The sequence below is a fragment of the Carassius carassius genome, chromosome 38 (assembly GCF_963082965.1).
Source record: "Carassius carassius chromosome 38, fCarCar2.1, whole genome shotgun sequence".
In the NCBI taxonomy this organism is placed as follows: Eukaryota; Metazoa; Chordata; class Actinopteri; order Cypriniformes; family Cyprinidae; genus Carassius; species Carassius carassius.
Window position 1 is genome coordinate 14,016,825 of NC_081792.1, and position 16,866 is coordinate 14,033,690.

The window sequence follows — 16,866 nt, forward strand, 5'->3', positions numbered from 1 at the left end:
GCAGATGAAAGTGTGATAGTAAGGTCATGAAAATGTATTTTCTGAGCTGATGAATGTGCAGGTACATGGAAAAAGTTGAGACATGCTGTGCATAATAAAACTGATAATAGGATTTACTAAACAGTAAAGGTCAAGTCTCATAATGTTCTGTCTTCAGATTAAAACTTCTTGATAATTTTGCAAATCACGCTCATTATAACTTTATGTTGTGTGTTATTTAGTTTTATTATGGAGCAACAACTGTTAATAAACCAGCACATAGCTTGTAGCTTAGTAACTTAGTCCTAGTAAATTAAAGGATTTAGTTGACTTCCAGAATAAACATTTCCTGATAATTTGCTCATCCCCATGTCATCCAAGATGTTCATGTTTTTTTTCTTTTTCTTTTGTTCTTCAGTCGCAAAGAAATGAAGGTTTTTGAGGACAAACATTCCAGGTTTTTTCTCCATATAATCGAGGCCAATGTGTTGAATGGCGGGGGTTGGGCATAGTTGTCCTTCAATTATGATCATTTGCAGTCAGTCGCAAACATGAGGTGAGGGCAGGTGCAGGTGCAGATGCAGATGCGGGAATGGTGTGTCACCTCTGCTTAGCCTGCTGACTACTGTGTTCATAGTAAAATTAGCATTTTATAATTATGTATATATGTTGACGTTAATATTTGTATTTATGAATATGCATATGTTTTTTTGTTTGTTTGTTTGTTTTTGCAACTGGGATGGTGCCCTGCAAGTGGTTACCTCTTCGTCTGTGTACTCTGATTCACAAAGGTATACCTAGGGTATGGCGAAAAATTTTATTTTCACAATCATCTTGTCATCATTGTCTTACCTTGTTTTGTAAAGGGCGTTTGACTTTCTTTGCACATTTGCTTTGTATACACTGGGTTTGTACTTAAACCTACATCACGCGTGACTTTTCCAATGTTATTACATAATGCGTGAAGTCGAGCTAGTGCAATACGAGTATTTGTGTTAAAAATGTATACATTTATTTATTTATTGGCTGGGATTGTGTAAAGGCCAAAACACCAAATATTGTTCACCAAGTTCAGTTCAGGAGATATTCTTTATTTAAACATGAAAACTAATGCAAATTAAATGTATCTTATAAATATTAAGAATATAATTATCTGACATCTACAGGCTACGAGTAGTTAGCAGTACTTATCAGTCTAAGTCAGTATTAAGTTTGAAGTTATTGTCTTCTATGTAAGTCGTTTTTCTCTAACACATTTAATCTTGTATATAGCTTTATTTTATTTTCTGTCCTAATATTTTTTATTTGGGGAAATTACAATTTCCATATATGTACCACTGATTTTTTACTTAGTGCTTTGGGAGACCTGGGACAAAATAATTGTCTTTCTATATATAATCTTTTTCTGCGTTTCACCTCTGCTCTAGCTTGTGTACTGAACTAACAGTAACAAATATGGTTGTCTCTGATGACAGATTGCTTGCAATGTTCTCATGTGTAAGTCGCCCTGGATAAAAGTGTCTAATAAATGAATAAATGTAAATGTAATTCATCATTCAGTAATACTTAAAATGTTTTGTCATGTCTATCAATTTATTTAGAATGTATTACCTTGCTGTTAAAAAATGTCAGGTCGCCTAAATACATTTTTTATTGACATTTAGATGAGTGCTAAGGAGTTTGGTGATATTTGAGTGTTTCTGTCGATTGTTGCAGAAGAACACAATGGATGTCAAGAACATTTCAGAAACCTAATGCAACTCTGTTTATAACTCCCACAGAGACTCATTATAAACCAAGACTGAGAGAATTGATTAGTTCAGAGGGTTTTGATATTAGTTTTGAGGGGGCTGGAAGTCTACTGAAGCATGAAAGCAAGATCTGCGAGCGTACGATGGAAGAGAAAGGACTGAGGTGACAAGGCAGGCCGCTGTTTTAAGTTACCTCTATAGTCACCACTGAACTACAAAGTGAATCCATACTGCTCTGAATTCATGCCATCCTTCTTATCTTAAAGCCATCTCTGAAATGGAAGGCTGCCTCAGAAAAGAATGCTCTGGCTCTTTATTCCTCACTAGAATTTTGGATGAGAGACATTTGTCAGGAGAAATGTGCATGTTGGTGGTTCCAATTTTATTTTGTTGTTTTGAGTCTTTTAACTGTTCTGTTAGGTGCAGTTGTAGAAATACTCTTTTTAATGTGTTGTCAAACACAGGGCTCCTGATAGTTCGAAAGTAGGTCCTGTTACTCAAATAGAAACAGCGTTTACTCTGGGGGTTCTGGGTAGGGAGGAGAGTGGTTGTTGTAGTCTGAAAAATATTTTGTCATTTTTGCATTTGAAATACCCCTGTCAGGTTCAGGTCAGGTTTCATTGTTTTTGAAGACAGAGAGCCCATAGCACAATGTATAATATTCTAGACAGCATTTATCTACACTGCAAAAAATACTACTACTACTACTACTAATAATAATTCTTAAATCAGAATCAATTTACTTGAGAAGAAAAATTATATAAAATGTTATGCTGTTTTCTTAAAAAAGTTTTAAGAATTTCGTTTAACTTAATTCAAAGGGATTTTTTTAAGCAAAACTCACTTTTTGTTATACTTTTCAGAACTGAAACCAAGAGAATTTTGCCAAATGATACTGATATTTGAAAGCAGCAAAACAAACTCGCACATACGCCAACAGGACCTCACCCTTATTTTTCATACTTCCGCCCCACACATACGTATACAACCCTGGCAGCAACGATGGTGGAATCTGCTATGCCTGCCAGCCAAGTGCATTCAGGCAAAAGCCAACACAGATTAGTGCTGTGAAAAAGCAAAATCAACTTAACTCATATATCAAGAAGAAACAAAGCAACCTCGGCATCCGTTTCTAGGCCTTCCCGCTCCTTGACGTCTCTCCATGGCTGGAAAGCTGCACTTATATTTATGCAGGCCCTACTGCTTGCCTGATGGTATAAATTCTCTTTAATATTTTCGTCCTTTTTTTATCTGCCATCTGTTGCTATCTTTAGTCGATCTGCTAATATCCCTCCTGTGCACTCACTGAGCGCTCTATTCTCCCTATCATTATTAGACACGCCCCTTACTGTTGATTGGCTGCAAGAGTGTTTTGGGAATCAGTCCAACACTGTGGTTAAAAGCGTTTCTCAAATATTGCTTAGTGCACCTTTAATGTGTCATTGTACTTCTTTAGTAAATTTATTTTGATTTAAGAATCAAATATTTATGTTTGTACTGGAAAACAAGACATAAATACTGAGAAAGAAAATCATTCATTAAAATCATTAATTGCTTCTGTGCAAGCCTTGAATAATCTGTTAGTTTTGTACAGTTTGTCTGTTTTTCACTACATAGATAATTATACAAAGGATATATCTTTACATACTGTATGCACTCATCATTTATTTGGTGTGTGGGGGGGGGGTTGTTGCCATGGTTATGGTTTTTTCATGTTCAGAGCAATGCATTATGGTTACCCTGGATTTCTTGTTATGTTTTGTTCTCTGCAAACAGTATGAAAATAAGATTAAATTAGAGTGATATATATATTCCTCAATGGGGTGAGTCAAGTGCAATAACCCCAGTCATGCAAATGCAGAACCTCAGATGGAGGCATCAATAGTTGGTGAAAGAGAGAGGCTACACTTGCCTGCTGGTAAAGTGCTTGATGAATGCATATGTCATTTCTTGGTAGTGTATTACCAATTTAAATGGTAAGTTTAGGCATGACATATCCAGAGATTGTAGCTTCTTTTAAATTGCTAGCTTTAGTTTACATCACAGCTCATTTGATTGGTACAAAATGTGTGTCAAAATGGGGCTCAAGTATCAACAGTATTTTTCCTTTAAAATTTTATTACATAATTTCTGTAGAATTTGTCAATTTAAATTTACATTTGAAAGTTGGGGGGGGGGGGGTGAAATGGTTACTACCTAAAAAGTCATATTGACATTAACACAGATGAAAATGATGCTGTGAGGGATAGACTTAGACACAATTCACAACTTTCAAGTGTATTATGGAGCTTTTACCTACTATTTAGAAAGATGTTTTGTCAGCTGAACAGTTGGTATGTTGTTAAACAATAGTCTAATCCAGACAGCCAGTGGCGTACCGCATATCTGTAAGGCCCCCCCGCAAAGAACGAAATTGGGGCCCCTCCCACCAGAAGGGGTCATTAACATGAACGTGTTTTTGCAAACCTGTGGTAGACAGATATGTTGACCCTGTCCTCCAACAAAAAACGACCATATACCTTATTACGACCTATATTTATGTTTTAAATTTAAGCGGCCTGTAGCGGCCATAAAAATAATGACAGTATCATGTTGCGTCTGTCATCATGAAATGACGTATAACGTCATTACCAATCAAAACGCACGTTTATTTAAATGCAATGTGTGGACTTTATACACCGATCTCACAGTAATTCGTACATATTTTATTCGCTCGAATGACCACACCTAACCCCACCCCAAAACCTAACCCTCATAGAAATCATGCTAAATTATGATTTATTGAGCATATACATTTTACATGCACGTCCGTTCTCTGGGTTCGAACCCATGATAGCATGATTACATATCAAGGTATAACGCAATAATCTACCAACTGAGCTACACAAAACGCAAATCAGAGTGCAAATAAAAGAGTACAAAACATTAATATGAAAACGACCTTTTGCCGATAGTTGCGCAATTGTAGTATATGCTCTGATGGGTCGTATTTCAGGGATTTGGACAAACGACCTATACGAGCATATTGGTTGGAGGACAGGTTGTATGTATGATGTTACATCTGTTACTCAAAAAAAGAGGATATAATTGCATTCTATTTTGAATAAATGCTGTTCTTTTTAACATTTTATTCATTAAATAATTCTGAAAAAAGTAACGCGGTTTCCAAAAAAAAAAAAAAAAAAATCAAATTAAAGAAAACAAACAGCACAACTGTTTCCAATACTGATAATAAATCAGCATATTAAAATTATTTCTGAAGGATCACGTGACACTGAAGAATGGAGTAATAATGCTAATGAAAATTCAGCTTTGCATCAGAGGAATAAATTATATTTTAAAGTATATTAAAATAGAAAAACATTATTTTAAATTGCGATAATATTTCATAATATTTCCTTTTTATTCTTCTTCTGTATTTCTGATTAAATAAATGCTTACTGATCCCAATCTTTTGAAGGGTAGTGCACATCTATCCACCTTGTTTTTGAACGTAAGAATAGTTGTGGCCATTAATAACTTGAAAGTACAAGGCTTTCAGTACTTCCTCATTGCAAAATAAGGTGGATATAGAGTAAACTGTATAACAAAAAGATGATTTCACAGATTTTTTAGTGCGGGTCTCTCATGAAAACATGTTTTATGCAGTCCTGTAGACTCTAATCAGTGATGTTGAAGCGACATATAATGCAATATATAGCCAGTTGATGTGATGTCTTCCTCTTTTACCTGTCAGGCAAAGCAACATGTTACTTTTATCATCACAAAAAAAAAAAAACAAGACACAAAAAAGATTAAATTTCCCTATAGAAAATTGATGTGTAGAAGAGAGTGTGGATAGATATAGCATGATTACCAATGACTCGCCTTGTAGCACTTTGCCACATGATACACATTGTATTTTTTAGTCTAGGGACCAACTAACAATGAACAGCAATCCTTTACAGCATGAATTAATGCTATTTTATATTTAAACTAAATATTTTGTAACATAATAATGCACTGGTTAACAACAAACATCTTTTGAACAAATGCATTGTTTAGTTCACAAATAATTTTTTTCTCCTTGTGAAATTCTGTAATGTATTTTTTTGTCTTTGTTTATAATATATCACATCCAGGCCTGCTGTATTGATGGTTTCGTGTGTCTCTGGCTCTTTGTGTGTCAAGTGAGTGCTGTGCCAGATGCTAATCTCGCTGGCCTACTTGTTTACGTCTAGAAGTGTAAGCATCTTGAAACATCGATTGGTGCTGCGATTCCATCACAGCAGATTATCAGAGTAACAAGTGACTGCAGTGGTGATGTGCTGTTTCCCACCTCCTCTTCCTGCTGAGAGTATTAGCCTGAAACAAACATGCTAATGGCAGCCGCTTGAGGTAAATACTAGAGAAAAGCATGTGCTGCCTTAACACCTATGTGATTGAGGGGGCTTGTGCAGGTATAACAACGTTATAGAGCTATTAGTTTGACACCTATGTGAGCGACCTTTATGAATTTACTGCTGAAAAATAAAACAATTTAAGCTAGTTTGTTAGTCATAACTGTATTTTAGCCTGGGCGAGTTGGTTTTAGAGGGGTTTTGTGCAAATCATCTAAACACCACTGTAACCTGGTGGCTTAGGATAGTCTACACAGTTTATTTTTTTAAATTTTATTATTTTTTTATTATTATTTTTTTTACAAAATTGTAATTTATTAGCCCTAAAGTGTTAAGTTGTTCATGTTATGGTTAACTTTATACCCTGGATGGTTATGGTAATGTTTCAAGAAGAACTTATGTAAATTTATTATGACTTCAAAGTAGCATTTGGTATTTTGGTAGAAACTATGGTTACCATGGTAAAAGTTTGTTTGGAATTAACAATATTCATATCATTGTGTTGCTTTTAATTACACAATGTACATGTAATTGCCGTTGAAAAAAAAAAAATCTATGTTTAACAGGTTATGCTTGTTATGCCATTATGCCTGCATAATAGATCATGCTTTATGAGACTGTTCAACTGAAATTAAACAAAATGTTAGCAGAACTAGCTCTCAATTCTTAAAATAAATAGAGTGGACATTTTTATATTATGAACTATTATTGATAGTAAATAATACTAGTTTATCATTCATTTTCTTTTATATTAATCTAAACAATTGCAAAATGCTCTTGAGCTTTGTAAAGGTGCTTGAAAAAGTGATTAATAATAATAATAATAATAATAATAATAAGTTGTTGTTGTTGTTCATAAAGCACCCTTGTAACGTTTTTTTTTTCTTTTATTTTTTTTAAACATGACATGGAAATAAAACTTCTAGTCCTAACTTGGAAGTGCATTCTATGGGACATTTCTATTTTGTTTACTTAAGAGGATTTGTGAAGAATAATGTAATATATTCTCATACAAAAAAAACGAATAAAAAGGCATGAAAAATTGTATATACAAATGCCCTTTTCTACTGTCCACTTTGTATCCCCAGTTGGAAAGATGAGACAGCAGAAAACATTCTTCCCCTGTTCTATTTTGTTTGGTAAGCTCTTAATCATAATTACTGTGCTTTCACTTTTTGTGTTCTTTCAGTGGACTACAGATGCAGCCAGATATAAGAGTCCCAGTCTCTAAGCTTCTTTTTTTTTCAATTTATTTTCAATGAGTAAGTGTTATACAAAGATCTAGAGGATGGGGATGAGGACGAGGAGGAGGCCCAGGTGATGTTATTATCAGGTGCATCTAAACATTAAGAAGAAGCCGGTGAACAAGGCCCCATCATTTAGAAACCATGGGAAGTAACAGGAGACCGCAGTAGCATCTCTATTCAGGCCGGCCCCTGAGATTCCCATCAGGATTTGAACAATGGGGCCACAACAATTGGCCTGAATGTTGGGCCTGCTGGTCTTTTTTTACCCAGTGCTCTGTGAATGTGTAACATAATAGGTGTATGCATGTAAGCTGGGATGTTTCTGTGGTTATTCAATTATGTTATTTATGTTGAGACCATCTTTGAGGTGTGTGCGCAGTGAGTGATTGCATTTTTCTAGGGAATCTGATGGATATATAAACCGAGCAGTTTTGTAAACTGAAACCTCTTCACTTTATTAAATCATGGACTACAGCCACCTATCGGTCTGATGCATGTTCCAGAGGCTGAGCATTCATCCGATGGGCTGAGGAGAGGAACGGGTGCTATTGCACACTCATTAGACACAGGGGTTGCTCTTTGGACCTTCTGGTTAAAGCCTTCTCACCAGGCCAGTTTATTTGGGTGGCGAGAATATTTGCATTCAGTAGATCAAAAGATTTCCATATTTCTCTCAAAATGCAGTTTAGACTCAGATACTCGAGGTGAAACGTCTCCTATTCATCTTTTTTGCTCTTTAATGAGATACGCCATGTGAAGGTTAGAAAGTTATGCCATGCACAGACCAACTTTGCAATTCATAATTGTAACTGCCCATTGAAGACAGTTGGAAGTGTTTTGTCTCACTTTTGTGAGTATCTACTACTCAACCATGAAAATGTATTCAGACACAGCTTTAAAGGGATAGTTCAGCCTAAAATTAAAATGGTCATCATAGGCCTTAGTCAGGTTAGACACCATATTAAATTGAACGCATATAAAAATAAAAGTATGAGGTATAGATTTACAGTCTGTAGCACTGTATGAAGTAATCATGTAATCATGTCACCACTCATATCTGTTTTATGCATTTTTTTTATCCACTGAAAGTGTCTGTACAATAGTACAATCCTTTTGAACACACTGTACTTTTAACATTCTTATCAAAAAATGTAATCTAATGCTACCCTGAATACTTACTCGTCCTCATGGCAATCTAAACCTGTATGACTTTCTTAATCCAGTGGAACATAAACAAATAAAATAAAATGTTTTTGTCTACATGGTAACAGCCAGTTGGGTCCAAACAACATAGGACCTCATTGACTTCCATTGTGTTCAAGTTTTCAAAATGTGGGAAATTACATGTTTTGCAGTTGATCTGGGTCTCTACATTATTTGTATCTCTTTTAGGTAACACTAACCTCAAATTACAGGCTCATAGTTTATAATTATAATTATAGTTAATAATACCCTTTTCAGCAAACGAAAGTGCATCACATTAATTAAAATGTTTATTTTTTATTTTTTTTAAAACACAGCTTCTGTAGTTATATCATATCATTTGTTGCTGTTAACCATTAATCATTCATAAAATCACATTCATTTTGATTATGATGACAAACAAACAAAACTCTTCTAATACTGGCATTGTTTTTTCAGAGCCATTTGTAATTTTGTGCTGTATCAGCATTATGAAAGTAAATTTGAGGACTAAATAAAGCAGAACGTTGATGATTCACACCGTAGGGCCATTCTCTGCAAGTTCCTCTCCTCATTGGCTTCATTGTCCTATCTGCTTTCATGGCAAAGATAAAGTCAGAATGGGGTTTCCATTCCCCTCAGGGGAGACAAGAAGCTCTAGGTTTATAGTTTTTTTCTTGTCCTCTTGTCTTAAAATTGCCATTTAAATGGTTCAATTACTTCACAGGCAGTATACAATATGAGCAATAAAGAGCTTGGGCATTGTAGTATCTCAGGAAGTGTAATTAAATAATTTTTCACATCAAGAAATTGTTCTAACATGCCACAGAGTACATTTCAGGCTGGTGTGTCCAGTTTCAGGTGCATGCGGCTCAGCGGGGCGGAGGAGGCGCCAAACAGGTTGGATGAGTACAGGTGAGCCAAGAGGCAGCTTATGCTAATTTGTCAACATGAGAGGAAATCCTTCTTAGAGCTGTACTTGTGAAAGAGAGACGGAGTTACATGGGAACCTATTAGATAAACAATTCTCCTGTTGGCCACCTCTTAGAGGGAGTAAGAGAGGGACAGAGTGTACCTGCGATGGTGGATACACAGGTATTCCATTCAAACTCAGCCCTTCAAGGTAAATGTTTATATTGCCACCACTCTTTTTCTCTGTAATGAGCGTGGAAGTTGGTTTTCTCACTGCCCTGTTTGAATGGACGCTTCTGCAGGTGCTTCCTGAATTGTTTGTTAGACTCACGCAGAGAACCGTTTCGAGTGGCTCTGGTGAAGGATTCTCTGGGGTTTTCTTAGGTGTTGGTCATTAGATGAGATGGTAGAGGACATGAATCAAGAGAGCAGTTGTATTTCAGTTTCTCTTTTGCTGCAGAAGCATTGCAGGCTAGGGTTAGGGTTAGGAAATATATTTTGTTTGCTTAATGTCTCCATAAGGGTTCTGTCAACACAAACCTCATGTTGGCTGTTTATGTACTGATGGCTGCTGAGCACATTTATGGGAACAGCATGTAGATACTAGTGCTAAAAGCAAACAAAACGTTACCGCCTGCTTTTGTGGATTTTGAAAAGTTGTTGTTAAAAGGGACAGGAAAGATAAACTATGACTAATAAAGTTGCAATACTGTTTTAAACAATTGGGTTAAAAATAATAATAATAAATATATATATATATATATATATATATATATATATATATATATATATATATATATATATATATATATATATATATATACAGATATATACAGATATATACAGATATAGCTATCTATCTGTCTGACTTATGGTAATATTCAGTCATCATTTAACTGCTAATATTTTTTAGAGCTATTACTGTAAAAATTACAGTGAAACTAAGTAGTAAGTTGTAGCCACATATTATACTGTAAATACACACAACAATGATTTACACTGTAAATACAGGTCAATAGATAATCATATTTCTGGGCCCGTTGGCAGGTGTGTGTGTGTGCCTTTGTTTATGTGTGTAATAGCACAGTATTTGTATGTCTGTATTACTTTTATGTGTGCTTGTCCAGTTCTTGTCCTACTACACGTGTGCTTACTCATGTAAAAGAGAGATATCTTTTAGCATTCCTATCCATATCAGTGACAGCTGCTTTACTGGCAGTACATTTGCAATATATACTGTACACTACTTATGGTAGTTAAAAAATATATAAAAATAATATATATTTTTTTCCGATTATGTGACACTGAAGATTTAAATAATGGCTGTTGAAAATTAAACTTTGCCATCACAGAAATAATGGTAACACTTTAAAATATGGTTAATTCGTTAAAATAATAGTTAAAATTATTTAACTACTTTAGTTAACATGAACTAAGCATGGGCAATATTTCTAAAGCATTTATTAATTTTAGTTAATGTTTTCTCATGGATTATTAAAATCTAAATTTTGTGCTTGCTAACACTAGTTAATGCACTGTGAACTAATAAGAATTAACAATGAACAAATATATTGCTATTGTCATTAACTAGCATTAACAAATATATATATATATATAGTAATTTTAGATTGTGATAATATTAAATATTCTTAATATATTATTGTATTTTTCAACATTGGTGAGCTCAAGAGACTTTAAACAACTAAAGCTGCAGTCCATAAATTTTGTCTCTTCGGTTGCCATCTCTGTTTGAAACCTGCAATTGCAGTTATTTGCAGAATTATCTTCTTTACGTGGGTTGTGCATCAGCTGTTTTGAGGTGTATGTGTGGGCTCTCAGTCAATGTACCAGCCCGGAAATTCACTGTACTTCGGAATTACAGATTCTACATCTTACAAGTATGTCCAAAATAAGAAGTTTCACCGGAATATGTAATCTGAACAGTAACATGTCTGTCAGTTTTGTTCTGACCAACTGAAAAATAAATAAATAAATAAATAAATGTTTTACATTAAATTGTACTACCAATAGAGATTAAATCTAACTATTGCATAGTTAGCTCAGATCACATCAAACCATGCAAATTATTATTATTGTTATACTTAATTCTCAAATTGTTCATTTTAACAATGTAAACATTGAGTTTGTATTCAGTGTCTAATCTCTAATTGTCAAACCATTCAAATGGCATCAAAATAAATTGTTCTTTTAACCCCCAAAAGGTGTTCCTTGGAACTAATTCTAAAATGGCAAGTTGCCAGCTGCTGCAAGAAAAGGCTACACATGATCCACCCACGTAGCATCCACACACGATGTAGACTCTAATGGCCGGGTCTCCTTCTTTATGTATAGAGACGTAATGTAATGATGCAAAGATGAATGACCGCTCAAATTAGAAAACATTACCACCAAAGCTTACCATTGTGAATCGTACTAAGGTAAATAGATAGTTTTGAACACTGATTGGTACATGCTTAATAATTGATTTTTGATCATTATAAAATAAATAAATAAATAAATAAATAAATAAAAGCTAAGGAATGCAGCTTTAAAAAACGCAAACTTAAGAATTAGTTTTTTTTTTGTTTTTCAAGAAAATGTGGCTAATCTTCAGTGACCACCAATGGAGAAAGCTACTTTTTGGCAGAATAATGGTGTGGTTATCATAATCTAGCTGCTAATGCAAAACATAATAGTGTGGTTATCATATCTAGCTGCTAATGCTTAACAGCCACACTGTGAATACATCCAACTGTACAGAAGCCATTCTTTACTACCTTTCTCTCCATTACTTGCATCCATACCAGGTAGCTCATTAATGCAGGCCTCTTAATCTCAGAGGTGGACAATAGTGGAAATGTGTGTGTGTGTGTGTGTGTCTTGCCTTTGCTGTTTAAAAGTCATGTCACCTTGTCCACACTTGTTATTTTGATGAAATGCACTCCTCTTCCTGTCCAGCCCTAAGGTTAGAGGTCATAAGGTGTACACCTGATCAGTTTTAGCAAGCATACTCATTCCCTGTGAGACTGTGTATGTCAAAGAAGAGACATGAGGATGACTCTTCTGATCTGAATCATCTGTGTATCTATATTTAGTACCCTTTTTTTGTTTTGTGTCAATGATCAGGAGCAGACATTCAGCCGGTATTGGGGAAGCAATGACCCATCCTTGACCTTGCATTCTACCTGCTGACACACTGCTCAAAAGACCACATCATCCTTCCTTTACCACACATATCACCCCCCTTTTGTTTACCCCTTCCGTTTGAAACATGATCTTTTGAATTTCAAAGGCAGAGAGAGAGGAAACCAATGCTCCATCCTGGTATCTAAACCCTGGTGGGACATCCTTTGTTATCTGTCCTTAGAACGGTTGTTCATTGGCCATTGATAAGCATGGCCCAGGACACCTGTGGTTTACAAAAGTGTGCAAAAATATACCTCACTTGTTCTGCACCTGCTTCATCTCGGTCAGCATATGGAACAATAAGGCTGGACATCTACATGAGCTTGGTGGAACATGGTGACCTTCTTAATTCCTTAAAATAGAAACTGAAATAGAGGAAAATAAAAGAACACGGGTGAGAGACAGAGACTTTCCTGCTTAAAGCACAAAGGGCTAATATATATATATATATATATATATATAAATAATATATAATTGTATGAATTAATAATATATAATACTGTATGCAGGGGCGGACTGGCCGTCGGGAGCACCGGGACATTTCCCGGTGGCCTGGCGGTCATTCTGGCCTGCCGGCTGCCGCTGTGTAGTCAATCAGGCTGACGTGCAATAGGCTGGTATGCAACTGCGAATTAATTGACGGTTTTATGAATCTATGAATCAGGCGATCGCGGAGTGAAAATGACAACGCCACATGACCAAACATCCAGAGACAGGCTTTATCTTAGAAAATTGCGCAAAAAAATATAGAGCGGCGTAAACGCAAAGGAGGAGCAGAGAGGGGACGTATAAAAAGGAGAAAAGCCCTGGCCACAGACGCAGCAAATTGCTGCAAAATGCTAGCCATGTTCGCCAGTAAGGGAGCAGGTCGGTCAGAATTACATTTATATTTACTAGGGATGGGACGGTTCTCTGAAAACACCGAACCGTTCAGTTCACCACACACGGTTCGGCACGCGCTGAGACCGCTGTTCAACCTAAATCTGATAAAGCATCAGTAAATATGGTTTACTATAAATAACACGTAAAAAAACAGGGTTAAAATAATATTTCTGCTGATGGAAGCTCATTCTGGATTCCCAGACATTACAACAGCGATAAAAAAAAAAAAAGAAAAAAAAAATCGTTCACTTTTGTTCAATACTAATAGCTACGAACACTGTATCAGTGCATTCTTTTAAAGTGACAGTCTTTATATTAATCGAACAGCAACAAAAAAGAAATCACTCACTGCTCTTGATTAAAAAAGCTTTTTTAACCCTCTGGAGTCTAAGGGTATTTTTGGGGCCTGGAGAAGTTTTGTCATGCCCTGACATTTGTGCTTTTTTCAGTTTCTTATAAATATCTAAATGGGTAAAGACTAATCTCACTGTAATCAGCACAAACTGGGCTGTAATAATATGTGAAATGCATGTATGTACATGATTGTGTTTTTGAGAAAAAAAATATTATGCGTGGTTAGTGAAAAACTAAAAATGTTAAAACGCTTGAATAAGGCAAAAAAGTAGACCCTTTACAGATTCGATTGATGTATTGCTCTTATCTGTACGATTAAAACTGAAAGTGTAATTTAAGTTCTTTTCGGGGTTATCAGGAGAAAATGACTCAAAACGCGTATCCGCGTTAATCGACTTGAGAGGGTTAACTTTAAAAAAGAATAATCTTTAATTTATAGTCCAAAAGGCAATGCTGCTTTACATTTAATTTCTGTACCTAAAAACTAATGCAAGACCTACCTAAAAAAAAAAAAAAAAAAACTGAAAGTCAGTTTATTTTATTTGTATCTTTACTCTATTGTTTTTATTTGTGCTTCTGCTTGTAGTTAGAATATTCTTGATAATATGATAATATATATATATTTTTTGAAAGTATAGTTTTTCCATAAACATAGCACATACAATGGTACCGAAACCGTGACTCTAAAACCGTGAAACAAACCGAACTGTGAAAAAGTTGAACTGTTCCACCCTAATATTTACATAATCATTTGGCAGATGGACGCTTTCATTCAAAGCGACTTACAACAGATAAAATCTATTTAAAATTTATATATATATGTACAGTACAGACCAAAAGTTTGGACACACCTTCTCATTCAAAGAGTTTCTTTATTTTCATGACTATGAAAATTGTAGAGTCACACTGAAGGCATCAAAACTATGAATTAACAAATTATATATGGAATTATATACATAACAAAAAAAAGTGTGATTTGATTACTGCTTTGCACACTCTTGGCATTCTCTTGATGAGCTTCAAGAGGTAGTCACCTGAAATGGTCTTCCAACAGTCTTGAAGGAGTTCCCCGAGAGATGCTTAGCACTTGTTGGCCCTTTTGCCTTCTGTCTGCGGTCCAGCTCACACCTAAACCATCTCGATTGGGTTCAGGTCCAGTGACTGTGGAGGCCAGGTCATCTGGCACAGCACCCCATCACTCTCCTTCTTGGTCAAATAGCCCTTGATGCCTTCAGTGTGACTCTACAATTTTCATAGTCATGAAAATAAAGAAAACTCTTTGAATGATAAGGTGTGTCCAAACATTTGGTCTGTACTGTATATAACAAATGTATATAATGATAGATGTTTTAAAAGAGCATCTTAATGACAAACTAGCACACTGTTTTACATATGGGGATATAGTATTTTTTTAGTGCCAAAATTGACCAGAAATTGATTTTCCATTTCTAGCCTACAATATGTAGCGTAGTGTACAATGCTTATTTATTTTGAAGGTGACGAAGGAAGCAACAGTAGCACTAGTGCTGCTAGTACTCCTGCTGTTGAACAAGATAGAGTGGACAGTTCAGCTTTGAGTCAGAGCAGGAACAAAAAGTTTAAGCTATTAGCAAAACTAAACATGCTGGCTATACTCTTAAAAATATGTGCTTTTATGATTTATAAGGTCATCAGTAGTAGGACTGTGATCATTGGGACATACAATTGATGGCTGCATAATTAATATAGATTATTGAAAGTGCTTTTTTCATATTGCAGAGAAACTCAATGTGCATAGTGAGAGAGAGGGGGATTAAGGGAAAGATGATAGATACAGTGAATGCCTTGATACTTCATTTGATTATTTGCCCGTTCACAGTCTAAGGATTTAGATTTATCTTTGAAGTATAACCCAATTCAAACAACTGAAAGAGCCAAAGAGTTTAGCAGTCTGGTGGACACATGAATTGGGTGGTGACTGCAGCAACAGAGGTGGCCTGGGGTGGAGTCAAATTCCTGGCCTGATTTACTGTCCCAGTCTGCCACTGACTGTATGTAATGTAATGTATAAATGTAACCTACAAGACACTAGCAGATGTTTATGCTTAGTGCATTTAAATGCAGATCTTATGTTACTCAAGACATTAGTTTTACATGGGACTTAGCTGGAATTTTTGATTTGTCACTTCATGTATACAGCACATTCATTTCTTTTCACTGTGCATGGCATTTTTGTCATCTAATGTGTGTCTATCCCAGTATTTGTCCTGTCTTGTTCTATTCAGTGTGTCCACCTCAGTTTTAGATCATTTTCAGAGTTGTGCATTATCACCATAAAAGACCCCCAGAAAAACCTGACTCAATTCACACTGTGTCACCTCACATTTCCCACTCTGCTGTCCTTCAGGGGATTGAACAGGGAGAAACATTCCATTCAGACCAGTTGTAGTTGGGACAGGCCTGGCAGGACAAATTATATGGTGTCTACTGTGTCAATAAAGCTGCTGTAAATGGTTGTTTGTTACATTACAGTTAAGCTCTTTGCATGAATCTTCTGCGTGACACTTCACAACTGTTGTCTTGAGTGTCTGATTTATTCATGATATTCCTTCAACCGTCGGAAGGAAAAATAATGTACCTCCCCCCAACTTTTTTTGCAGATGAAAAACTCTCCATGGGTTCATTACGGATTTGTCAGGTCTGTCATGGATTTTGAAAGCAAAAAAAGTTGCCACGAGACGTGGAGGCAAAATGCAAGCAATCTTTCAACCGTGCAAGTGTGAGGAACGTCTTTCCCCATCCATAAAAGAAACGTTAAACTGCTTTTTTTTAACGCCTATTTTTCTAGCAACTCTGTGCCAAATACATCAATTTAAATAGATATGAAGAGTGAAAAGTGTTTCAATTGAAATAATCTGTCCTAGACCTAATCCGTGTTCATAGAACCTACTGTACCTGCACTGTTAATACCTTAAGCACAGAGGTCATTTTCCTCTTATAGATATTAGTGAGGAG

The 16,866-nt window shown here is 35.6% G+C and overlaps 1 protein-coding gene across 1 annotated transcript in view; it reads left to right on the forward strand.

Annotated features, from left to right (window-relative positions):
- Window positions 1-9,423: 9,423 nt before the first annotated feature.
- Window positions 9,424-16,866, forward strand: part of LOC132119389 (inactive N-acetylated-alpha-linked acidic dipeptidase-like protein 2) — a 306,226-nt gene continuing 298,783 nt past the window's right edge. The window contains exon 1 of the mRNA XM_059529291.1: window positions 9,424-9,661. Within this exon, the coding sequence (XP_059385274.1) occupies window positions 9,619-9,661 (43 nt within the window). The 5' untranslated portion in view covers window positions 9,424-9,618. The remainder of the gene's footprint in view (window positions 9,662-16,866) is intronic.